Source organism: Bombus huntii, chromosome 7, assembly GCF_024542735.1.
Source record: "Bombus huntii isolate Logan2020A chromosome 7, iyBomHunt1.1, whole genome shotgun sequence".
Classification (NCBI taxonomy): Eukaryota; Metazoa; Arthropoda; class Insecta; order Hymenoptera; family Apidae; genus Bombus; species Bombus huntii.
The window spans coordinates 8,568,242-8,594,474 of NC_066244.1; the positions used below are offsets into that span (position 1 = coordinate 8,568,242).

Sequence of the window (26,233 nt, forward strand, 5' to 3'; positions counted from 1 at the left end):
AGTTACGGCAGCACGATCGAAACGATCCGAATGGCTGGTAAAAAAAGAAAAAAAAAAGAAAAGCAAGGTGGAACGCTGACGAAACTCTCGCCAACTCCTCGTAGGACTGGATTAAAAAAAAGGGAAGAAAATTCTGGCTCAATCATCGGTGATTCTGCGCGAGGAACTGTGTTCGAAAAGTCTGGTTCGACGGCCGGCTCTGTCGATGGCTCGGCAAATTGATTTAACTGATCGTTTTTTACGTTACGTTACGTTACGTTACGTTACGTTCTCGGTGCGTTTCCATGAAAAACAGGCCATCTCGACTAGAGTCACGATGTTCGTGGAGAACTGTTTTTTTTACTTTAATTTTTCTCTTTACCTCTCTGCCGCTCACTGTTCGCTGCAGGCTGAATCTTTTCGATCTTTTTCACCTTTGGGATATATTCTAATACCATTAACGCTAGAAGTACCGACGACGACACGAGTGTAAAACTTGTACGAAAAAGATGAAGAATAAAACGCGTATAGGCAATGTACGCTGTCGGTAGAAAGTTTGAACGTTTCGACCATTCTATTTAAATCGTATTTAAAATACCACGAGATACAAGGATAATTATCGAGTATTTGATAGAACGGTCGTTAGAACGATCGTTTTATCGAACGAGATAGAAGAACAAAAGAAGAAATGGAGGAAAGACACGCGAAGGGGTGAGCTGTGCGGTTTCTTTCAGCCAGCCTTATCGGTCGTGACCACATATACGGTTTCCAAGCAGCCGCAGCCAGAAATAAATCTGCCTAGTCTCATGGCGTGCCCTATGGCACAGCAAGTGCTTTTCCAGACGCTGAAAAAGCAGCGAGATAACGTATCTCGGCTGCGTATGCATACCGCGTTTTGCATCGTAGTCCCGAAAACCGTTTTCTCGGCCAAATCTTTTCCCTTCTATCAAGTCCTCGAGCGATTCTTCGATTTTTGCGAAACCTGGACACAGATTGAATGGATTTTTCAATGAATTCGAATCGTACGACTCGTCCACGGGTCAACGACGTTCGATTTCTTTACCTGTTTTCATGAACCTCAATGGGATACCGTTCTAAAGATAGGAAGTAAAAAATAACGATCCCTGTAGAAATTTCACTCTACCTAGGTAATGTCCATACGAGGTGATTTTAACGTAGACGTAGAATTTGAAATGATGTACATTTAAAAAGCGAGTAGATTTCCTAGCGTTTTACCCTTGCTTCCGTAGCAAGTCTTAAATCCTGCACCAACTGCACGTCATTTCACAAGAACACCGCCACTCTCACTGCTTTCGATTAGACATAGGAAATTAGATTTAGGAGATACAGATACATGCAGAAACGTGAAAGAACATGGAGAAAGGTAGGAGATACACAACCACCAGATACAACCGCCAGCAAATGAATCCATATATTCCATCACATTTTCGTGAAATACGGTTAGATACTTTGATCTATGTTTCTACATGTTATATAGCATCTTTCATACTTATTTTTCTTTTAAAGAATGTATAGATCCATGTATCTAACCGCATTGCATTTACGAAACATTATATCCTCAGTTTTGCCGAAGCAACGTCGTTTCCTTCGTTTCCGTCGACTAATCGAACGTATTCGTCTCTATTCGCAGAAAGCAGACTTGGCAGTCGGCTCGATGACCATCAATTACGCCCGCGAAAGCGTGATCGACTTTACGAAACCGTTCATGAACCTTGGAATTTCGATTCTCTTCAAGGTAAGATCCTTTAAGAATTTTGTTCTACTTTATGTAAAAGTAAAAAAAGAGAAGAAAATATAAAAATCTATTTAAATGTGTAAATATCTGCGATTTACCTAATCTGTGGATACCATCTACCTTTTTGGAGGAAACGAGCGATCGAACGCGCTTAAAAGAATCGCTGGTCCAAATAAAACACTCGTTTAATCCGGCTGGATTCGATACCGCGTTCATTCTCATCCGGAAATTCATATTTCCGATTCTGCCACTTATACTACCATTCGCTGGTTAATCTGACTTTTTTCTCCATGCCTTTGTATCTCTGGCTGTTTAAATTGATCTCGCGACTAGCACATTTCTCGACTATAACATTTACCTTGCTCTGACCATTTAATTAAATACGTATTAATTTCTGTATTTGTGATTTTTTTTTTTTTACCTTTTCATCATATAAAGTTGGAAATTTGTAGCATCCGTATTAGTTTGTTCTCTCGATTAAAGAACGAATAGCCGCTAAGAGACGACATCGTCACGGAAAGGCTACTAAAACGCAGAAACAGCCATAACTTGGAAACGAGAACGAACGGCAAAAGTAAACTCGCGTGAACCTTTTATTGCTTTCCCAGTTGCAGTACGACAACCTGGAAGTTATATCTGTACATTAAAATACCTTGTAATTCACCCTCTCTTTTTTTTTTTACTTTTTCGGTTCTCCTTTCGTCACTGCAAGCGTATTAAAATACTTGTGTTTTCATGGAAAATTATAAATAGCATTTTTTTAAACGACGTTATTCTCCAATCTCAACGTTGTTTATCTACAATTAACTGACCAAATCATATGTTAATTTTCAACTGGTCTTCCACCTTATCTTCTTTCGTTTGTTTTATGAATTTCAGAAATTTGTAGTACAAATCATCGCTAAAACCAGATCATATCCTTAAAATACTGTTAAAATTAAACTGTAGCATTGTTGGAGAAAACGACCTTGAACGATCGATCGATTTCAGTGAGACTACGGAGCAGCCTTAACACGCTTTTCAATTTTACTCGCGACACGGAACAGAGGCCGCGTCAATCGACCAAAACGTAACGTGTATCGTTTCCGGTGATGTGTCGTCCGGCTCGAGCCGCATTTCGAATCGATCTACGCTCATACATGTACAATGCACATACATAGATATGATTCATATAGCTGGAAAGAATCGCTGATCAAATCGGCGCGATCGAATTGAACTCCTCGTGAACGCGTCCCAAATAAATAAATATTCGCGTGGTGCGTGTTCAAGCGGCGATTATTATTTCGCGACGCGTGAGAAATTGGCGTGACGGGTCACACTACGTGGTGCCACGTGCTAATTAGACCCGCGGATGATGGCACTCGAAACATTCGATTAGCCGGAGATCCGGTCGAGCGAGAAATTCGATTTCCGTTTGACCAGCCGATTCCATGACCTTTTCTGTTAAGTCGATCGCTTGGAACGATATTTCTTTTGTTGAGTTGGTTTTTTTGCGAATAACGGGTGATCCAGTTTGCGAACAAAATGTGTCGAATGTACTTTTGAATTACGGTTGAGTGGTGAAATAGTAATAGTGCGAAAGTGTACGTGATGGAAAAATGGTAAAAAATTCTATTTGTGTGAAGAAATTCATCACTGATTAATTACTGACAGATAGTTGATTATCTTCACCTAATGCATCTGCCAACGAAAACAGCGTTATTTGTGAGCTGAATGAATAGATGTTTGTAGGAATTATTATTAGATTTCTGCTCCTCGTATTTTATTGCTGATTCTTCATAAAAAAAAATTCCACTTCCAATGCATTCTTAACGAAGAAACCATTATTTACCTCATAATAAATCAGGAAATAAATCAGGCACTTCGATAAACCGAAAATTCTCGCAGAAACGATGTTAGAAATTCACAACATTAACTCAGCGAACAATGCTGGGTTTACATTGGTCTAGTGGCATTCCAGTCCGGTGATCCAATCCAGCACAGGGTCGTTGTTGGAATGATGGAAACAATGTTCTCGTGCCATTACAGGGACGTCATTCCAATAAGCAAACCAGCCCAACGACTCGATGATTCGGAAGTCTATTCTACTATCCGATGTTTACTCCCAGCATCGAGAACACAACACTCCAGCATTACTGGAATCATCTAAACATCTCGATATTCGATACTAATTGACACGTAGTACAGTGTATCTATTACAATCTACCACTTTAAACGATAAAAAAAAATTTGGAATAACACAGACCATAACATTGATCGATTTCCAGTCAAACAACTGGAATGTAATCGCTTGGCTCAGCGACTGAACTAATGTAAAGCCAGCTTTTTAGTGTGCGTACCATGGAAGAACAACAACGACAGTAACGACAGCAAGAAAGACAAACGAGCGTCGCGACTCCTATATAAAATTTTCTAGACGATCGTGCTTCGTTCAGTTTCAGCCTCGTTCCACGTTTTGTCTTTTATTTGCCGGCTAACGATGGAAAACCCAATCGGCCGTTTCTCAATTGGGCCAAATTTACAGAACGACCGTGTCAGTTCCACTTCTCGCTTCTCGATCTTTCACCTCTTTCCCTTTTCTATCGTATTTTTCCATACTTCTTTATTTCGTCATCAAAATCAAGTAACATACAATTATCCATAATATTTGATTTATATTTATGATTCATTAGATTTATTAGAATTATTCCATAATTGATTTGAACTTAAAATGAAGAAGTTTGTTATCGTATTCACTTTAGAAGACAAGTTAATTCGTTGCTCGAATTGAGAATCTTTTTGACATTTACAGTTACATAGAAAAAATCTTTATACAGCTTCCAAATTTTGTTTAGATAAGATGTATAAATCGTTTTTGGTTAAATAACGATTTCTTAACGTGTAGAGCAATAATAAAAATAATTCTTATTCATCTTCGCATACAACGCACTAATTTTACAACAACATTTCGTATAATGTGATTTTTTTACTCTTATGTAGTTATGACTCTTTTGTATAATATACCAAAATTTATGTTGAGTGTAAATATTTTTTACTTTATTTATAAACCTGAAGTGGATAGGTCGTGACAGGCGCGGAAAAAACACTCGGGTATAGTTAACAAGATATATTTATTAATAGATACGCTATATGTACTTATATGTTCTACTTGGCGTAGAACTCGCGATTACTATTAGCGGTTGCATTAGCGATACAAGTTCGGATGATGATTGCTTACGATGCCGAGGAACTCGGGTCAACTATTACTGCCAACTACCAACTATCGACTCTGACTGACGTCTAACGACTGACTTTCCGTCACGATGATGCTGCATGGGGTGGGGAAAACTATGATAGGGTGTGTCTGAGGATACGAGATCATCGGATTCATCGAGGAAAGCCTTCGTTCGGAAAGTGAGGGAAATGGACGTTGCTGTTAATTGATTAATTTCTATGTTGGTGGTTGAAGAAGGATGCTAACCGCCCTCGAGAGAAAGTTACTAGCGAGAAGCATCGTACGTAAGAAAAGCAGATTTCCCGTATATTCCCGTAGTAGGTGATAGATTTAGGGACTGTTAAGACAAAGACTATTTGTTCGTTAGCTAAAATAAATCCTAAGATTTATAGCGGGTCCTTAGGCTAGCTGAAAATATACCGTAAAGATGTATCGACATCTGGCAATCATCTTATCCGAAGAATAAGGTCTTTGTGTAGCGAGCCACGAGCCAGAAACCGTTGGAAAGTTTACTGTCGAGTGCCGCTACAAATTCTTATTTTTTACACGTTGTTTAGTCTCTTTCAAAAATGAATTATGCCACACGTACATTTGCAAAAACTAAACCTACCAAAAATGAACTTGTCTTTGTTAACATTTTATTTCATGTTCATAGAAGTTTCATATTAAGAGACGTTATCAGATAACAAGAAACGAGGAAATAAAAGAAAGCATTTATTTCCAATTCTCGGACGTCATAACTCGCTATAAACAACATGCTTAATCGCTTAACTTTGCTAGCTTTTTAAACGATAGGAAATTTAATTAATTTCGTTTCACATTCGCCATGGAAATTAATATTTTGCTGCAGCTTGTTTCAATTTCACCGCCGTGTTTGCTTGTTTCAAAGCAAAGTGAAGATACCTTTCTTTTTTTTCCCCTCCTTTTGGCTTGGTACAAACTCGTCGCTCGTAAATAACACGGTATACGCCACTGGTAGTATTCGAATCACGAATGAAATCGTTATTCGCACGGTTTTTATTGTTGCCGTTGTTCTTGCTAATTCATAGCGCGACCACGTTAATTGCCAGCAAATTTCCTCCCTTCGAGTTACTTTCCCCAGCGAGCAAATACGCCGAGAACGAAGGTTATTCTTTTATCGCGTATTGTGGAATACAAGCTGTTCTGGAATAGCGGTTCTCATTTGTACAAAGTTTCTTATTTCATATAACAATCAAGATAGCCCATTGTGTGTGGTCATGTCGCCTAAGGTAATGTTCAGATATTTTCATCAACCTTTTCATTTTCTTTATAATTCTACAACAATTAGCGGATTACACGATAAAGGGTATTCTAAATATTCTAAAATAATAAAATAAATATCCTAAATTATTCTAAAGCAAAGAATTTCCAAGTTGACTCCTTATTAAATCCTTAACTTGCAAGGATGACATTGGAAATGCGCAAAGGCAAATGGAAGCTTTCGTTGGTAACTTTTCAACTAAATACCCGAACCTGTATGCATAAGAGACGAAGTATTTACTAGAAATAGTATTTAAATATTAGGTTGTCCGAAAAGTTTCTTTCGTTTTATAAGGATATAATACACGCACAATGTTTTTTGTTTTATATTAGCTTATTGAATTACGCGCGAACATAATAATAGAAATAGAACGAAATGGATCATACCTAATTTGTGGCGGCACTCAACAGCAAATACGACCGGACGACGGCAGCGTAGTGGTTAGCGCCTTAGGTAACGAACGTTCGGGACCCGGGTTCAAATCCCGGCGCCCGTAGTCCGATTTTTCTTCCACGACATCTAAATGAGAAGAAAAAGCAGCAGTTAACCCCTCAGAGATATCTACACCCAGCATCATCAGCTCTATTACCGACTACTATCGCATCTCAAATTGGTGTGACCTCGACGTGATCTGCAGCGAAAAAGGTGCTGTGTGACCGTGAGAGCGCTACCGAGACTTCGATCATCGCGAATCTAAGACTGTACAATCTGGACCTATCGCTACGACGAACATGGAAAACGGCCCTTCCATCTTCAGCAAACCTCGACGCCTCACCTTTGACCGACGCAAGCAGCTGACAGGATACGAGACAATGATCGAGCCAGGAGTGATGACGCCAACGAAAAGTCCATGGACATCATCTCTGCACGTCATACTAAAGACGAACGGAGGCCTACGACCGTACGCTATAAACGCCCACCCACACCGCACGATGATTGAAACTCAGCACACTCATCTGGACCCTCAGTTGGGGTTCACTTGGTCACTTAACGCTTTGAAAGGGGCGAGCCATGTTTCATTCGTTCCAACGTTTTGAACTGGTGGATCAATTACCGTCGTTATTCGGGCAGTACGCTAGTGATCATCTCCAAATTCCTCTGCTATAAGGTCCCGCTGACCGCGTTAACTTTTCCAGGTTAGTGTCGTCGACTGCGGCAAGGACACGCCTGATGCGGGTAGAGTAGTCGGTTCCTCCACAATGTGAGGATGAAATCATCAGGCGTGGAGGGGCTAACGAGTTTTCTAAGGTGCTGATAAAATTGAGACAGCTTCCTGTCGCCCATCTTTTCGCTTTCCACAATCTTCTTTACCCGAGCACTGTCTGTATAGGTTAATACGCGAATGAGCTCACATTTCAGTTTCTCGTATCGCCCCGTGGCTGAGGAATTCGTCATTATGTCTACGATGTTCTGTAGGTGGCGACTGTCAAGATATTTGACAAGAGTCACGAACTTTATTTTGTCGTTCGTGATCTCCGCTGTCTCGAATTGCCTCTCCAATAGGGCGAACCATGCCGTGGTGTTCGTGGACTGCAGTGGAGGCGTGCTGACCATCTGACTGGCTGAACTTCCTTGGTTATTATTTTCCATTTCACAAACATACTTAGAATCGCGATGATTGAAATCTCAATGGCACTATCACGGCAACCTCTTTCGCTGTAAATCACGTCGGGGTCACCTATTTGAGGTGCGATAGCAGTAGCACTATCACCATAACTGTTATCGCATCTCAAATTCGATAAAATAATATAAAAGAGAAATTGTTGTTCACCTATTATCACTTTATGAAACGAAGGAAACTTTTCGGACAACCTAATACTTAAGATTTAACACTATTTACTAACTAGTAGCAGCGGAAGATCATGCACAAGAAATCTAGTATTTGTTTTTAATATTACTTGCGCTTAATACTTACAGCCATTTGCTTATTATTATGCATACGACCGACTTCTTCGATCGTGCACATTTTTATCGCGCAATCACTGAAAACGACTCTATCGAGAATTTTCTCATTGAACGGAAGGAAACAACGGAACGATCCACGGGTCTCGTTTAAAACTTTTAAACGTCGATCCATTCGTTTCTTTTCAATTGAGGGACAAAGAGAAGAAGGGGTTTGGGAATCTTCGCAATATCGGGATGTAATCAGCGTAGAACGAAGGAAGCTTCTCTAATTAGTGTAATGCGACCGCTTAATTGCAATCAGCGTCGCCGGCGTGCCCAGTCGAGGTGTCCTTTAATTATTCGATATCGTAATTGATCGTCTACGGTCCGCGATTCCGGCGTCAAAGCGCTTACCACGATACTGCAATCTGTTGTTGCCGCAGACGCGCGTTGCACAATTCCTTGCGGTCTATTCCCAAACCGTTTAACGAAGAAAAGAAGGTAGGACATCGTGGTCCAGCGGAACCTTTATCGATTCGACGTTCGCGCCATTAACTTAATAATATTTTATTGCTACGTGACGATGCAAGAGTTTTTTAACTTTCGTTGAAACTTTAATGCCAATCTTCCTACACCTTCTTCTTAATCCTCGGATAAATTCTTTATAACTATATTTAGTATTTTCTACGATATATTTCTACGATGACTACATTTGGCTACATTTAAAAATCATAAATCGAACAGATAATGCCGCGTGTCTAAAAATCACGATAATCCAATCAATCATCTACGATCTATTTCCTAAACTATGTCCTTTTTCTGAATTTCTGCCAAACATAACGAGTCCGACAAACACAGTTGCGAGCATAAATGTACGAGACCTCGTAAATCCTACTCGGTACACGGAAAAAATCGCGTAATAGTAAAATTTCACCATGCGTTACAGCCTCGCGAATTAGACAGACCGATACTGTACCATTGTACTAGAAAAACGTGGAAAATACGAATTCAGTTAATTGTCGTCTAAGCATTTCGTCCAAATCGAAACTTCCCTCTGTACTTTGAACGTTCAAGCCTTAGGTAAAACAAGACACAATTTTTTGTATCGCTCGTCAAAGGAAAGGAATGGAAGTGTAAAAAGTGAATGGAAAGGAAAGAGTTCATGTGGAAAGCAATAGAAACTCGAGTTAACTGAAACAATTCATCAATGAAAAGAAAGCACCGAACATAAAGCAAACGAGATGAACGAAGACTAAGGAGAGTAGATTATTCTCCGAGACGACGATCTTCCCTGCTTTGCCATTCTACTGGATCGAAGAAAGAATACAAGCCAGTCTGTGGAACGCTCGTTACAGCTCTTACAGTTTCGTAAGCGGAATTAACCGATTTAAAATCGAACAGTTGTCGAAGGATCGAACAAAGTGTCTCCTTCAATAGTTCGTAGAAAATCGAAAGAAGAACCGGTGGAACGTGCAAGATACGAGATGGAAAGACTCGAAGCGGATAGAAATTGCGATTTCGATGCTTAAACTATGATTATAAAATTGTTCCCGATGCAAATTTAAATTCGAATCTTCGATCAAACTGAAATCTTCCTTACTTTTACGTGGTTTTAATTAAAAATCGTTTCTGTTAAATTTACACTGAACCTCGACATTCAAAGAACCATAATAAAATTCTAGAATGCTAAAACCCTGTTTCGTGACATTCGGCCGTACTTTTTCATCGCTCTTTGTAGAATAGTAGCTGGTAAACTGCTCGAGATTAAACGCGAAGCGACAAACATACCGCGCTCTTCAATTTCGACCTGGCAAACGGTACACGTTTACACATTCGGTCGATAATGAACTCGCCAGTTAGGCAGAATTTACAGCGACGTTATGAGCTAGGCCTGCCGGCTAGCAATTGAAATGAAAATCGATATGCATGCACTTTCACGTTTAATAACAATGTGATATAGTTCCTTGGTAATCTGTACGGTTAATCGATAATATCTTCGTTATCATCTAGCGAAGATCTCGAAGAGATACTATCAATTGAAAATTATGATACAATGTAATGGACTTTGAATCTGGAAGATAAGTTACTGCTGAGCATATTATGACTAAATTGCGGATGTTTGTACATTTATGATAAGTATGAAACAAATGAAAATATATAAAGACGAGCAGAAATATAAAAATATGTAGCGCGTCAAGATGCATGCACAGAGCTTTCAAGATTTTTCAGATGTTGCAAGATTTTGTAATAAATAAAAAAGAATAGGAATAAATCCAAAGATAATTCCAGTTCTGTAAAATATTCGTGCTCGAGGGTACAGTAGATTTTTGATTCGATTCGATTGATAATCCGATTCGAAACGATAGATGAAGTTCGTTTACAGGTACCGACCAGTCATCCAGCTCGACTATTCTCCTTTATGAACCCGCTGGCTATTCAAATCTGGCTGTATGTGCTGGCTGCGTACGTCCTTGTCTCGGTGATGATGTTCGTGGTTGCTAGGATCAGCCCGTACGAGTGGAACAACCCTCATCCCTGTCATACAGAGTCGGAACTTGTCGAGAACCAATTCTCGCTGGCCAATAGTTTTTGGTTCACCATTGGCACTCTGATGCAGCAGGGTAGCGATCTGAACCCTAAGGTATGTCACTGTAATTTTCGTGCAAAATTAACACACTGTTCGATACGATTTTAGAAGATCGTTCTTCGGCTTATTTTCATTTTTGTATCTACGTCTCGCGTCTGTATGTTTCTTCGTTTAATGATAATTTTTCAATTCTTTCAAGTTTCGTCAAGAAGGCACAATGGGCTATTTGAGGCCAATTTTACCGGAAATATTAGGTTGTCCTAAAAGCTTCTTTAGTGTTATAAAAAAAGTAATAGATGCATAACATTTTTTACGTTATACTATTTTATTGAATTATGTATGACTCAATTTGTAGTAACAGAACAAAAGTAGTAATAGAACAAATATAAAACAAAAAATGTTGTGCATCTAATATTTCCTTATAAGAGACTTTTGGGATGACCTAATAAATACATTCGTCGTTTGATTAATTGATTAAACGTAATGTTGCACACGATGCAATCATACGAGTCATACGAATAATATTCATTTGATTGATGCAACAGAACTTTTTGAAAAATACATTACGATACATTTATTTATTTCGATAAACGTAATACGATATGTTCTTTCCTTAAAAACAACACGCAAATATGCCTACATACGTAGACATGTATATGGAGGGTGAGATTCTACCGTGAACAGTTTCAACAATTTTATTTCAAAGGTATTGACAACCGTAATTACCAAATTTACAGTGCAAATAACTCAATTTAAATTAAACAGATTATTAAGCTCTTCTCTGGCTATATATTTGCGCCAGCTCTTTCAAATGCCCATGCATATTAATAGAGTGGAAAAACATTGACGAATAGCCGCAAGGGGAAACCGGACGGATCGATCGACGAGAATATCATCGAATCGACGATCTGTTTTATGTTATTTTGCGAAAACCTGTTCGTACGAAAAAAACCACTCGCAAATATCGAGTCGATGGCCAGAAAACATAATATGCGACATATCTGATGCGTTCCGTTGTCTTTGTCGCGCTATTCCAATCGATGAGCCGTGATGGTCGGGCGAAATAAAACTTTGTCCCAGGCTCCGTAATTACTATTTCAAAAATGACGCTGTTAACATACGAATTTTGTTGTAATATTATTATCCTGTAACAACAACGTTGACAATAATTTTTCTATTCTTAATCTGGTGGATATCGAATAGTGAAGAGTAGACAAGAGAATGTATCATTTTCAATAGTTTCGTCGTAACGTTTAAAACGGAATTTTAAACGATATTACAAACTTTTCATTACAATACGTTTCGTTTTACAAAGTTCTTGTTAAACCTTAAGGCGATAAAGCAACATTTTTACGCGAATTAACGCGTTTCTTTTATAACTATCCTAAAAACCTAGATTCACATGGACGTTCGTACTGCGAGTGATTAAGATTACGCTGAAATGACACAACTTTATTTCAAATAAAGATTAACGTGGCAGACTCACGTAAGAGGAAATACTCAAACCTCTTATCGCGCTTTGTCAACTTTATATCGCGAGCGAATATTCTACAGAAATTTCCTTTTCCTTCTACGATGCTGACCAAAAAGGGAAAATACATCTAAAACCTGGAATTCCAGAACGATCTTCGAGCTGTCCGCCGGAGAGGAAGCTCGAAGGAGTCTCATTGCGTTGTTCGGTTAGCCGTGACGTGGAACGATGGCGATCGGCCCGTTTCATTAAGCGGAGTGAATTAACCGGGCTTCGAGCCTTCGCTTAGAGACTTAGAGAAGCGAAATTGCGCCACAGAGATAATAGAATCTCAGCGGTGGAACCACGATGACTCTAGTTTATCGATGAAGGTTGCTTTGCTCGAATATCCACGCGGCGCGGTGGCGTAAAATTTTTATCACGCCACTATGCACGACTTTACTTTGCCTTTTCATAAAACTTAAAGCCCTGGAATACTTGGCGATATTCTGTGCTTTTACTACTTTCAACGCGAAACGGTATAAACTTAACCAAACCGGTGTAAAAGCCGTCTGATAGCTTCCTGAAGATATTGCAGTTGATAAATTTGATCAGGCAACGAGCACGCGGATCGTGGGTGGCATATGGTGGTTCTTCACGCTGATCATCATATCGTCGTATACTGCCAACCTGGCGGCGTTCCTTACGGTCGAGAGGATGATCACTCCCATTGAAAATGCGGAGGATCTCGCTGGTCAGACGGACATCGCTTATGGTACCTTGGATAGCGGAAGTACCATGACTTTCTTCAGGGTAATCATCTTTATCGTTCGTCCTTAATTAGAAGCAGCGGAACAGTCGATATTAGCAATATTAATATTGCTGACAGCCAATATTGGAATAGCAGTCAAGGAGATGAGATTACATAAAAAGAAATATTCCAAGGAGAATTGAGATTAAAAAATGTTATTGGTTTCGAGATAAAAAGGAGATGCACCCACGAAGATGACAATTGCTAGAAATAATCTTTTAGTTAAAGATCAGTCTCGTTCGGGTTAATTGAATACTTTGCAGCGATAAGAGGACAGCTCCAGTATTTCAACTGTATTTATCGGAAAAGAGAGAAAGATACAGGTTCCATATGCAAATGTGCGAAAATTGATTGCTACGAGTATTAGTAGACTATGAACTTATAGTACGTATGAAAGAAATAATTCAATTTCGATTAGTTTTTAGTTACTTTTTGTTACTTTATTCAAATTACTTGAAAGTGGAGCGCCTCCTTATCGCAGCAATCTCTCCAGTTATTTCCCATAATTATCTGCAATAGTACGAAGCGATAGTAATGCGAACGATCTAAAGGATTCGATGATCGAGACGTACAAGAAGATGTGGCGGTTCATGGAGAACAAGAAACCATCCGTGTTCGTGCCCACTTACGAAGAAGGGATCCAGAGGGTTCTTCAAGGTGATTACGCTTTCTTAATGGAGTCGACCATGCTGGATTACATCGTGCAAAGGGACTGCAATCTCACCCAAATTGGCGGACTTCTGGATAGCAAAGGATACGGCATCGCTACGCCAATGGGTGAATTTTATCTTCTTCCATGTTTATAGAATAGATTGTCTATGATTGTAACGGTTCGTATTGTTTGTAGGCTCACCATGGCGAGATAAGATATCTCTGGCAATCCTCGAGCTTCAGGAAAAGGGAGAAATCCAAATGCTGTACGACAAATGGTGGAAGAGTCCCGGTGATACTTGTATGAGGACTGAGAAGGGCAAGGAGAGCAAGGCGAATTCCTTGGGAGTGGATAATATAGGTAATTTTTGAAAGAATTTCATTTACAATGGTCGTAAAAAGTATCGACGCGGCATTATTATAGCATCTACCAACGCATGATATTTTTGGCTCTGATTCATACGTTTTCAAAAATATCATGTACGATATGTGCATTATGAGCTTTGTTTCGGAATAATCTGTCAAACAGATCTGTAAACTTATTCAGTTTCCTTCCGAGATACTCTATATATTTTGGTAGCATTTGAACATTAATATTCGATAACACCGAATATCAATGTTCTTAACTCGTTATTCCTCTGTTTCGACTTGCTATCGCCGCCGCCTTCAGTCGAATCGCGTCGCACCTCTTGGGTTAGCGAACAATTCGAGGAAACAGCGTCCTGTAGGCGACCAGGACCGATGAATTTTTACATTTGCTGGAAGTTGAACTTCTTGTGCTGTCTTATAGGTGGAGTATTCGTTGTACTGCTGTGCGGCCTGGCGTTCGCCGTGTTGATCGCGATTTTCGAGTTCTGCTATAGTACCAGGAGAAACATGCCGGCGGAACGGGTGAGTATCTCTCTTCTACAACGAATATCAGAAACAAGAGGAAACGCATAAGGATATCGTGGACATTGATATTCCACGGGATATCGTTCTACGATCACAAATTAGATCAATTTTCTCCGCTCTGTCACGGATTGTATCAATAAAAAGACAATTCGTGGACAGATGGCAAGAAAACAGAGACTTTTTTCCAGGCAATGAACACGCGCGATGCATGAACTTTAGGATTGCATGAAATTTTCTGTCACTTTTGTTTTCCATTTTGTGTGGCCCACCGTGGATTTTTCCGCGAAGCAGCATGAACTCATCCTTCATTGAAGCATGCCGGCCGACTGCAAACGCACGAAGCTCAGTCCACGACCAAGGTCCGTTATTTTTGCATTTTTTCCAGTTGAAAACTTCGTTATCTCCGCTTAATTCGATTCCCCTTTTGACCGTTCTCTTTTTCAACGTCTGCTCGTAATTGCGCGCGCTGTTGGCAACATTTTTTGCTCGCCTTCCGTTCGATAGCCAGCGCAGTATCGAGGAACGAACCTGCTCGTTCGCTTAAATTACCGATTCGCTTTGATTACGTACGTTCGTCGTGTTTTTTCGTTTCCGCTTCTGTTACCCGTGTCGCGTATCAACGAGCAGAACTATCTGAATCGATCGTCGATCGATTTCACGAGGTGTTCCCTCAAAATCACTTTGACTTTATCGTTTTCTTCTCTGATTTGCTAAATTCGAAACGCAGAGAGCTCCGGTATCGACGCCGATCTGCACGGATTCTTTGCAAGGGATCTCGCAATCCGTGCAGCAACAGCAACAACAGCAGACGCAACAGCAGCTACAACAGCAGCCGCAACAGCAACCGAATCAGCATCAGGAATCCCTGTGCTCGGAAATGGCGCGGGAACTGTGTCGCGCGTTGCGCTGCCACGCGTCCTCGCGGCGGCGTCGCGCCTGCGAGAAATGCTCAACGCACGTGCTCGGCTATACACCGGACAACCCCACTGCCACCCCCTTGAATGGGATGAGATCGCAGGTTCGTTGCTTTTACAAAGACGACAAGTCATATATGAAGATACTCCGCGAAGGTTTAACGCCGATCGATACGCTAATTATTCTTCGAACGATCTCGTACAGTCTCGATCTTAAATCCGCATCACGATCTCTTCTAATTAGATAAAGAGATAAAGCAAAAGACACGATACTATATCGAACACAATTTTGCTGTTACAGAGAAGCAGCCTGGGTGTTCCCACAGTGGAACTGCCGCCACATGTCCACCTGCATCATCACGCACCACCGCCACACGACTATGACGGAACTTAAACTCACGAATCTTTTTACACCTTTTGCGGTCACTTCTTGGGGCCTAACGAACGAGAAGAACGTACTAACGGGGAAAAGAAGTGGTACGACTACGGACGAAAAAGCTTCGAAAAGAAAAGAGAGGGGACAAGATCGAGAAGACCGAGAAGAAAGTACAAAAACGCATCAAGTAGCACCGAACGGACAGATCGACCAGTTCGTTCCTTTCCTTTTTTCCTAGAGAACGAAGTAGAATACCGCCGCGAGTATCACATACGTCGAGAATCACCGAGAACCAACGTTGCACAATTTCTATGAAGAGCGTGTGTTCGTCGTCGAACACGAACGAGAGAGGAGAAAAAAAAAGGCTCTTGTGTTCCCGCGAATCTCCCCTTCCTATTTTCACCAAGAACACGGTCTCGTTTCACTTTCTACCGTAGAGTCTGCACCAAGAGACGATTGTTCGCGTACGTTGGCTAACGCGGAGCGCAGGGATCGATCGTGGAGGACTCGCACGACCCGTGGCGAAAATCCAACAAGACCTGCCATTTCTCAATTCTCGTCCCGCCACTATTTCATCCTCTCACTGTTTCTCACTTGCATCGCGTAGAAATATCATGGTATTTGTCATACGATCAACCAAAAACTCGAGGAATTTGCGTTTCGATGACCCACACGCAACATTTCCCTCGATTAATCGAACGGAGAAGGATACTTCAAATCTCGTAGCGATTTCTCTCGACGAAAAGAAATCGTGGCAATCTAATAAATCGAAAAATTAGTTGATATTATTAAAATTAATCACAAGATACATTGACAAGTGCTGTGTATCTCGAAATACGATCCTCGAGTATTATTTAGCACGACTAGATTTTGATCCATTTGGAGGAATCGACGAGCCGAAGTACAAAGAAGAATGTCGAATTTTCTTTTTACTCTGCGCTAACGAAAAGGATCGAACAACCGATTTCAGTCTCGGAACATTTCCTGTACATTCCACGTCGCGTCAGAAGAACATTCGTGTTCGAAGAACGATCGAGCCCGAGATTAAACAGGAACGACACTTATCACGCGATTTTTCTTCCGTTTTCGGCAAGACGAGATGTCGTTGCGACTGACGCCAGGCTCGATTCGGCTCTTCCTGTAATACAACACGCGATCGATCGTAGAAATCGGAACGGCCAAGTAAGGCGGTGAAACCATCTGTCGATCAGGCCGTTCCTTTTTTACCCTTTTGCGTCCACGTAAACGAACTGCACCGTAAACGATTCTTGCATACGTAAACGACCACCGGAGGCACATTAACTCACATAACACACTCACGCAGATACAGATTCGTGTAACTACCGCGGCGGCACGCGCGAATGTAGACGATACAATTTGCAAGTATTTTAAAGTAAAACACAGAAGGCAAGCGACTAACTGTCTAGAGTTAAAGAGAAAAAAAAACGAGTACAACCAAGTAGACGTTTGATGTCATTTCACGTGTGTATATGCAGACGGCGAATAAACGTAAGACATGATGATGGACAGGATGGATCGTTTTCTCGTTTACCTTCCCCTGATTTTCCTCGGATTCGTTTTGAGATTGACGATCCTAGTCCAACTCCACTTTCTATTAACTTCTTAATTTCATTATATAAGCAGATAATTTTGAATGTTACAATTTTGGAAATAATTCAATTCTCAATAAGTAAAGGACTCATTTCTGCAGGTTCATTTATCATAGGAAAATAACGACAATTTCGAAAACAAATTTCGAGAACGGTGTTTGTAACGTCCTCGCTTCTTTCTTCTTTTTAATATGTGGAGTTGAACAGTTGTTGATTTCGTTTTGAAATCGATAAAAGTAATACAATGTAATATTGAAGTTGTACGGTTAGTATTAACGCTGATATATTACATCTACGTAAACACTACGTTGTACAGAACTATACAGGGTATTCCTGAAATCTTAGTAGAACCGGAAAGCAGACAATTTTCCATTTGAGGTAAAAGGTGATAAAAGTAAGTATTTCCTTCATAAATCGCATTTCATATCCCTTATTTTATTTCTCAATTATTACTCTATATCTAATATAGACAAACCAATGTTAACACCCGACATCCAATATTCCCTACCCATTACCATCTTCTTATATTCAGCATTCTCTATGCTGAATCTCACAGCCCGTTCTCCACATCCTAATTGAACAATTCGGTCCTTTGAAATTAGGACGACACAGAAAATGCCAATAAGATGTAAAATACAGCTCACGAATTGCTCACGAGAAATTGTCACGTTCCACAAACGAAGCTCGCTGTCCCATAAAATTAAATTTGTTTTCCCCAGTCATGTCAGTCCCGACATTCGGACATGTCGGTTCGGTACTGCAAATCCTCACTTCATCCCACAAACGAAACTTCTTATCCTACAAAATGAAACTCGTTTTCGTTTGTTGGAAAATATATTTGTTTATTTACTTTCGTGGACTGTACTTTTCAGTGCGTTTAAATCTTAAGTGTCTTAGAATATCGAACATTGGACATGGTTTTGGAAAAATTGGTAATTTGATGGTTGATATAGGAAAGAGAAAATAGAGCGTAGGCTGTGGCATATAGAGGCGTATACAGAGAGTGTGACATATGGTTGAACCAAAATATTGGACCTGGCATGTGGGAAAGGACATGTAAAAAATGTGCCAGAAGATGAAAAATATGTAAATAGGAAATATGAGATGTGGTATGATGGTATGTATGCGCTGTAGAAATTAGGCTGGAAGATATGGGCTATGGATACGATATACCGGGTATGAGATATAAGAGAGGAGACAGGGAATATAAAAAGTTAGATGCAGGATGAATATACGTGTGCTGCGAGAGTAAGGACAAAAGATATTCCCTGTATAAAATATTGTATGTAATATGTAGAACACGAGAAATGGAATGCTTAATACGAGATATAGAATGGAGATGTGAAATGTGGAAAATAGGGCCCACAAAATAAAAGATATGGATTGGCATCTACTTGCTATGGAATATAGGATAATATACAGGGTGGCTGGTAACTGGTGGTACAAGCGGAAAGAAAAAAAGAAGTCGAAAATATAGAATAAAAAATTTTTTTTTCAATTTCTTTTTTCAATTTTTCCATCGAGACAACGATCTACAGTGAGATCCGTTATAACGTACCGCGCGCGTACCGAGCGAAAATTCAAAGTCGATTTTCTCAAAAACAAAGCCTCGAACGAAAAATGTTTATTCTATATTTTCGACTTCTTTTTTCGCGTAGAATCACCCCCTTTCCGCTTGTACCACCAGTTACCAACCACCCTGTATATGAAGTGAAATGTGGTATGGAAACGGTGAGATGGTCTTCAGTTAACGAACGTGGAGTAGAGAGCATTATATGTCGAACATAGGAAGTAGAATTGTATGCGTGTGTGAGCAGGTGTAACGTGTTATGTGTGGGTTCTGATATGCAACATTTGAGGTTTAAGTGTAGAGAGTGAAGAGTTAGTTGTGGGATACGTGATATATCGTATAAGATGCGAGATATAAAACGTAGAAGATGAAATAGAATTGGTATAAAATGAAATGGAGATGGGAATGAAACTTATCAACCAACACAAGTAACAAAGAGTTATCTCTTAACAAATAATTTAAAAAATATCGCAGAATTAAAGGAAGCTAAGAAAAGGTACAAAGTTAAGATCGATGGTATATCTCTTTTTTTTTATATAACATCATTTATTAAGGGATAAAATAAATGACAAATAACATATCACTTATATGAAACTATAACATTTCTTAGTGTTCATCATTCGTTATGATATAAAAGAAATCACATCACATACGACCCTCCACGTAACGCTTACACGCTCGTGTCGGCTCGATTCACACGCTATTTTATCGCGCGCGATTTCCTCCCCTCTCTCACTCTCACTCTCTCTCTCTCTCTCTTTCTCTCTCTCTCTCTCTCTCTCTTTCCCTATCGTTCGAAACTTGGAAATCTTTTTACCGCGAATAATATAAAATACACGATCAACATCGAATCGATCAACGGACGAAATGGACAACGAAGAATAGATCTCGCGAAACAATCACAACGTGATTTGCCCCCGGAATAATTCCATGAAGTACTACAATTATAGCGTCTCACGCTACGGCTCATGATAAGATTAGGCTTCGACCGCGTCGCTTAATCGAATCAACGTAACCGTGATGTTTCAAGCGGAGTCGCATGAATGGAATTCTCCGAGTTTTCGGGGATGAGAAATCATCTCTACTTAAATAAAGAAAAAAAAAAAAAAAAGGAAGAAAAGGAAAACGCGAGAAAAAATGTATAAACGTATAAAACCCGAGGGAATTTACGATCGCGGCAGATCAAGCGGATTCGAGCAGACACCAGCGTGCCCTACAATTTCTTCTGATACGATACAATAATAATAATATAACCGACTGAATCCATTTTGGAAGGGCCTAGTCAAATCACTTGTAATTATCACACGATCATACTCGACACGGTGGCATGTAAATGTTTTGTTGCTCCGTTATTCTTCTTTTTTTTTTTCGTAATATTTTTTTTGCGGTTTTCACCTTTTTTCTATTGTAATATGCTTGTTTTTTTCTTTTTTTTATTTTTATATATGTTTTTGTGACTTTCGGAGGTGGCTCGAGTTCGCGATGCGAACATGTACGTTCATTCGCGATCGATAAACAATATTTCTTCTTGATAATACGCGTTCATACTTTATATAAGAGTGTGTTGTCTGTCTCTATGTAAATGTATGGGGTATCGTGTTTGTGTAATGCTTTATAGCTGTGTGTCGATCTATCGTCGAAATTGAAAAAAGAGAAAGAAAAAAACAATGAAACGAAGTAGAATAATAGTAGTAGTAGTAGTAGTAGTAGTAGTAGTAGTAGTGGTGGTAGTAGTAGTAGTAGTAGTAGTAGTAGTAATAGTAGTAGTAATAGTAGTAATAGTAATAATAGTAGTAGTGGTAGTAGTAGTAATATTAATAATAATAATAAAAATAATAATAATAATAATAATAATAATGTACGAAGAAGAAAGCAAAGAAACGATACACGTACGCGTGTTATGTATGATGCATGTATGGTGTGTCTATGCATGTAGAACAAATGCCTCGTTCTTTCTTTCGATCGACTATTCTCTGGGTCTTTTTTTTCTCTCGTCCACCTCCATGCTCTTATATTTTTTTTTCTCTCGCTTACGCGCTTTTAATCGAGGCGTCCAACTTCACCCGATATCCTGACGGGATGATATCCACCGTTTATTTTAAAATAAACACGTAAAACGGAAAACCTGAAACTGTCTTTTACCATTTCTATCGCAAACGCGGCTCTCTTCCACCGATACAGAAAATAAAAGCGAAGACAAAAAGGTAAAAACGCGCGTTAGCTGTTTCGCAAAACTTGATCACGTCAGGAAATCTAGGCGGAGATGAAAGAAAATTATCAATGAAGATCGTTGTCTCCTCGCTCAACCTTCTTCCCCTTCTATTTCCGTTGATAAACGATCGTTTCCTCTTTTTCTCTAAATCTAGCAATTACGAAGCTCGTTCTTCCTTCCACTTTTTCTCTCTCCCAACTATTAGAATGCTTATTTATTTTATGAGATCAGTCCGGGCGTTAAATCGCGCCGCGAACACCGCAACTTCATCCGTTTTTTTTTCCCATCCTCGAGGCGATCTCTGTCGAGTTCTCTCGCTCGTTCGCGATCCACAAATTTCTTCTAATTTACAGATGTTGTTCGTACGAACTAGTCATTGGACGAAACAAAGAAACAGAAAAAGAGAAAGGCAGACGAAGAAAAGTAGAAACGGAAGAAGAAAGCAAGAGACAGATGGAAGAAATAGCGAGTGTGTAGCTCGAAGATCAACTTCTTTCTTTTCTTTTTTCCTTAGCTTTCGATCACTCTGTTCGAACGATTGAGAATAAAGTACCCTTCGCGATCGATCTCGATCAGGAACGATTTCGTGTAACGATGAGAACTGGCGTACAAAAATGGTTGATGATCGAATGACGGTTTTAAAGTTGCCTCGAAAAGCCTCGATATTAAAAGTTTTCTTTGGTCGGAGAGATCTGCTCCTTTTTCATTTATTTCATTCCTTGTTTTTTTCCTTTTTAACCGTTTACACGCCGTGTGTCGACGCGTCGTATCGAAAACATTAAATACATATACATATATATACGCGTTAAATAATTCCTTTTATACAATCTACGTTATTAAATATCGTTTAGGACTGACAAACGGACGTCCTTAAATACAAACGCGATCTTCGAACCGGTTTACGAAAAAATACATCAAAGGTTTCTCGTTCCTGGAACGCGCGGAACCGAGAAGAAGAGAAAAAGTCGAGAACGATCGCGTCAAAAATGGTGGTCCTGTAAACGGTTAACTTTCTTCTGCGTTCTCTGATCGTGCACAGGTAAACGACTCTATTTCGCGCGCGCGAGCGCGTGTGTGTGTGTGTATGTGTCTGTGTCTGTGTGTGTGTGTGTGAGTGTGTGTGCGCGTGTTCCGTCATCAGGTGCAAGAAGAGGAGAATCATACGAATGGAGAAGAGAAATACGAAAAAATCGAGACGCGCGAAGACAAAGAAGAAGATGGAAAAGAAGAAAGAGAGTTATTGAGAAAAATAAATCGTTAAAAAAAAACTACGGAATACTGTGATCGAGTAACTCGTCACTTCCCTCGTGTTTTCGGTTGCTCAGGTGTTACGACATGGCTGATCGAAGGATCTTTATTTTTTACTCTCGGAGCCTGAATAATTATTATTTGAAAATTCCTGGTGAAAATTCTAGTCTTCCGATGCATCACGATGCTCGGCATTGATGCTTGTCTCTATAGTGCGTGTTGGTGGAACGTTAAGATTCTCCTTCGGAGGATGAGAATTTTAATCAGAAATTTTCAGAAAACTCTGGAGAACGTGTAAAGCGAAAGACGAACGAAGGAAACGCTCGAACGGCGCCGCTCTAAATCCTGTCTACGGCTAAGATCGCGCGAGAGCGATCGACGCTCACGAGACTCGTCCTGAATAAACTCTTCATGTGATATGTGAGGACGTCGTCCACTCCATGCGAACGCGTCGCTGTTGGTCGAAAATTCTAAGATGTGTGTGTTTGTTCGCTGCTTCAATCGTAATAATTAATTTCTTAATTCGCCGGGTCATGCGCCGTATATTCGCTTATCCTCTGCTCTTCTATCTCTCTCGCTCGTGAATCGATCCAGGGAAAGAGTCTACAAGGTTAAAAGAAAAGAAAAAAGAAAAAGGTCATAGGAGAGTAAATCTACGATTGGACAGATACGTCGAATCGGTTTCGCGTTACTCCCCGAACTCGCTTCACGATCGAGAGAACAGACGGCGCTCTCCATGAAAACGCAATTACTCGGAATCATATACACGAATATACGATAATTCCAGAGCGCGCATATACACAATTACATAATAAAGAGACACCGTTAATTACAAACGCTACACTTACATCTCCGATGGATTTTTCTTATCTTTTAGTCGTTTTGCTTTCTTTCGGCTCTCGTGCAATATCGATAATACACCGCCCGCCCGCGCTCCTCTTTCCTCTTTGTCGTAAAACGTATAGACGCTTTTCGTATGTACCCGTATGCGTACATACAAATATATAATATATATAATATTCATATATATAATATATCGGTCCTTTTTTTGTTTGTTTTTCATCTCGATAATGCGTATATGTGTTATATATCTATTATATATATATATATATATAATATGCGATCACAGACACGTGTAATTCGCGTGTATAGAGTTTGCTTATTTTTTTCTTTTTATCTCCTTTTCTTTTTTGTGCCGCACTTTCTCTCTCCCGTGTACCTTAACGACTTAATATTGGATTTGATTTGTTTAAACAGCCTCTCTCTGTCCTGCTCGCACACTAACGCCGCGCGTGCGTTCTACTGTTGCCAACCGTTCGATGGTCAGAAGGGGCGAACTTATTATTCGCACGTTCCATTTTAAATTATTTCTCGTCTTCTCTTTGTTTCCTACGTCGATATAGTAAAACGACGTTACGCGAAAGGCATGAAAATTCGTTGATAAAACGCACGCGCATATGCGGTCAATCGTTTCGAGTCTTCGTTCTCTCTTTTTTGTCTCGCGATCGTTCGCCCCTTCGCTTGGTCCTTGCCGATTTTTTCTTTCACTTTCGCCATTAAAAAAATCGGAGCGGTTCGCGTACGCTGCGCCGCATTAATGCCAAAAAGTTTCGCACAGCTTCCAATACAATAGCCACGCGTTTTAAGTTCGTTCGAAGACGCCTGGCCTTCGAACAACAAGGACGAAAAAATTTGTCGAAGATTTGGTGCGGCGCGCACGACTCTTTGCCCTCGATTTTCTTCGCTCTCTTTCTCCTTCTTCTTCGTTCGATTTTTGCTCGAGATAGTAATACATTGCCGTATATTTCTGGTTGGTGACAGTAGCGCCATAAACCATCGTAAATAAACACAGCCGATAGGCATTGCTTGTCTCTGCGCGCGCGCTCATGGCTACCCGAGCGACGATTTTAAAAAGACCGCGCGTCGAAGCCGCGCATGTGCCTGCGCGCAGATCGTCCTACGATCTAAAGACTTCATTTATCACCTGTTTTCTCGACATACACGGATACGACGAAAACGAAGGTACACTTTTTTGTCATTTTTATATTAATAGCTTTCTCGTTATACGATAGTCAGTGAAATAAACGAGGTTAAAACGTATATAATATGTACAACGCGAATCGCGGTCATAGCGCGAAAGACAAATTGTTTCATTTCTTTCCATTTCACTTGTATCTTCTGTTCGTCGCGTTCCATCGTCGTCTTTGTTCGTCTATTCGTTCACAGAATTGACAAATCGATACAAAGGCGACGGAGGGACGAGTGTCTCGACGTAGAGACGCAAAAACGGGACCATTTCAAATTGGTCAATTCGAATTGGAAACAGTGTGTTCTAATAGACTTCTTAATTTATTCTTACAATTAACTGCAGTGCTGTATTAGCAAATCTTCTCGATATATATAAAGAGCCGCGAGTAGTTGATTAATTTGGAAAAAACGGACGCGCGATGCTCCTCTCCTTCCCCTCTTTTCAAACTTCTTTTTGTTTCGTTTCCTAAACGCGATCGTTAGTAATAAAACATGCAAAAAAGAAAACGGAAAGGCGGATAAAGAAAGAAAGAACCGCGAACGTACTATAATAATCGCTATCGTCTGTCGTACCTACAGCTGGGAATTGTGTAAAACTAAAAGCGGGAAAGAGTACAATTTAAAAATGTGCACGGAAATTTTACCGAAAGGATAAACACGACGATCGGGGAAGGGGCAAAAGTTTCAACAGATCTGAAATGCTTATAACGAAACGCGCAAATAACAGTCTACTACACGATATCTTGGCAAACATAGAAAAATACGAGTGTCTATTTACAAAACGAATCATAAAATCTCTCTTTCTCTCTCGCGTGTATCCTCTTCTCCTGAACCCCCATCAGGGGTGTCTAAAATCCAAAAACTAAACCGAGCAGAAAATGAGAACGCATCCGCGTTTCCGGTTTACAGAGCGGAAACGGCAGCGCGTCAAACACAGAAATATCGCTTTGGATGATACGCCTCCGATTCAGAGACGAAACCATCGATATCTTCTAACTTGCAGACTCGAGGATCGGCTATCTTCTATCGTCGTGGCCGATCAACGTTTGTCGGCATCGATATCGACGCAACTACATCGAAATTTCCATTTCTTCTTCCACGCGCCTCGCGGAGCTTTTCTTTCAGGTCGATTCTCTCCTTCGGTTCAGCACTGACTCATCGAAGAAATCTTTGTCGTTTAAGGTTACGAGCGACGAGCAAACGACGGACACCCTGGCAACGCCGTCTCACAATGGACACTCGAATTTCGGGGTTCCGCTTTTTCTTCTTTGCTCACACGCGTGTTTCATTATGTTTCTGTTTTCAATTCTGTACGTCTGCGTGTGTACGGTGAGTTTATTATAACGTGAACTCCTCTCTGTTCGCTGCTATGTGTACGTATGGATGAATAATATAGCTGTGTGTAAATGAATGTGTTCTGTCACTGTGTGAAGGTACATTGTTATATACTGCGTGAGAAACAGTGTCGCGTTTGCTCGTTCCTTACTGTGCCGTGTGCAGAGTCCGCAAAGACGCCTCGCAAAGACGATAAAATAAACCGACGACAAACTGACAGACAGCAAGTAGACGAAGGAGCAGCGACGATGCCTCGCTTAGGTCATATATTGCATCACCGCGCGGAGTGCGTACAACAGCTCCGCTTGCATTCGTGCCTCCAGAATCATCAGGTTTACGTGAACCTGAAAAAAAACGAAAAATACATTTTTAATAAAAACATAACAGAACACGAAACGTTAATAAAGCTTAAACACTGTTAAAACCGAACAA

The 26,233-nt window shown here is 40.2% G+C and overlaps 2 protein-coding genes across 13 annotated transcripts in view; one reads left to right on the plus strand and one right to left on the minus strand.

Annotated features, from left to right (window-relative positions):
* LOC126867599 (glutamate receptor ionotropic, kainate 2-like) overlaps nt 1-20,836 on the plus strand; it is a 117,309-nt gene extending 96,473 nt beyond the window's left edge. For 7 of the 8 annotated variants that reach the window (XM_050622253.1, XM_050622255.1, XM_050622256.1 and 4 more), the window contains 8 exons: nt 1,631-1,735; nt 10,499-10,756; nt 12,768-12,965; nt 13,515-13,740; nt 13,811-13,975; nt 14,405-14,505; nt 15,236-15,526; nt 15,724-20,836. In XM_050622253.1, coding sequence (XP_050478210.1) covers nt 1,631-1,735; nt 10,499-10,756; nt 12,768-12,965; nt 13,515-13,740; nt 13,811-13,975; nt 14,405-14,505; nt 15,236-15,526; nt 15,724-15,816 — 1,437 coding nt within the window. In that variant the 3' untranslated portion in view covers nt 15,817-20,836. Of the gene's footprint in view, nt 1-1,630; nt 1,736-10,498; nt 10,757-12,767; nt 12,966-13,514; nt 13,741-13,810; nt 13,976-14,404; nt 14,506-14,799; nt 14,868-15,235; nt 15,527-15,723 lie in introns of those variants that run through there. The other variant, XM_050622260.1, reaches the window with a different exon arrangement.
* LOC126867603 (sestrin-1) overlaps nt 19,483-26,233 on the minus strand; it is a 152,853-nt gene continuing 146,102 nt past the window's right edge. For all 5 annotated transcript variants that reach the window (XM_050622286.1, XM_050622281.1, XM_050622285.1 and 2 more), the window contains one exon: nt 19,483-26,145. In XM_050622286.1, coding sequence (XP_050478243.1) covers nt 26,059-26,145 — 87 coding nt within the window. In that variant the 3' untranslated portion in view covers nt 19,483-26,058. The remainder of the gene's footprint in view (nt 26,146-26,233) is intronic.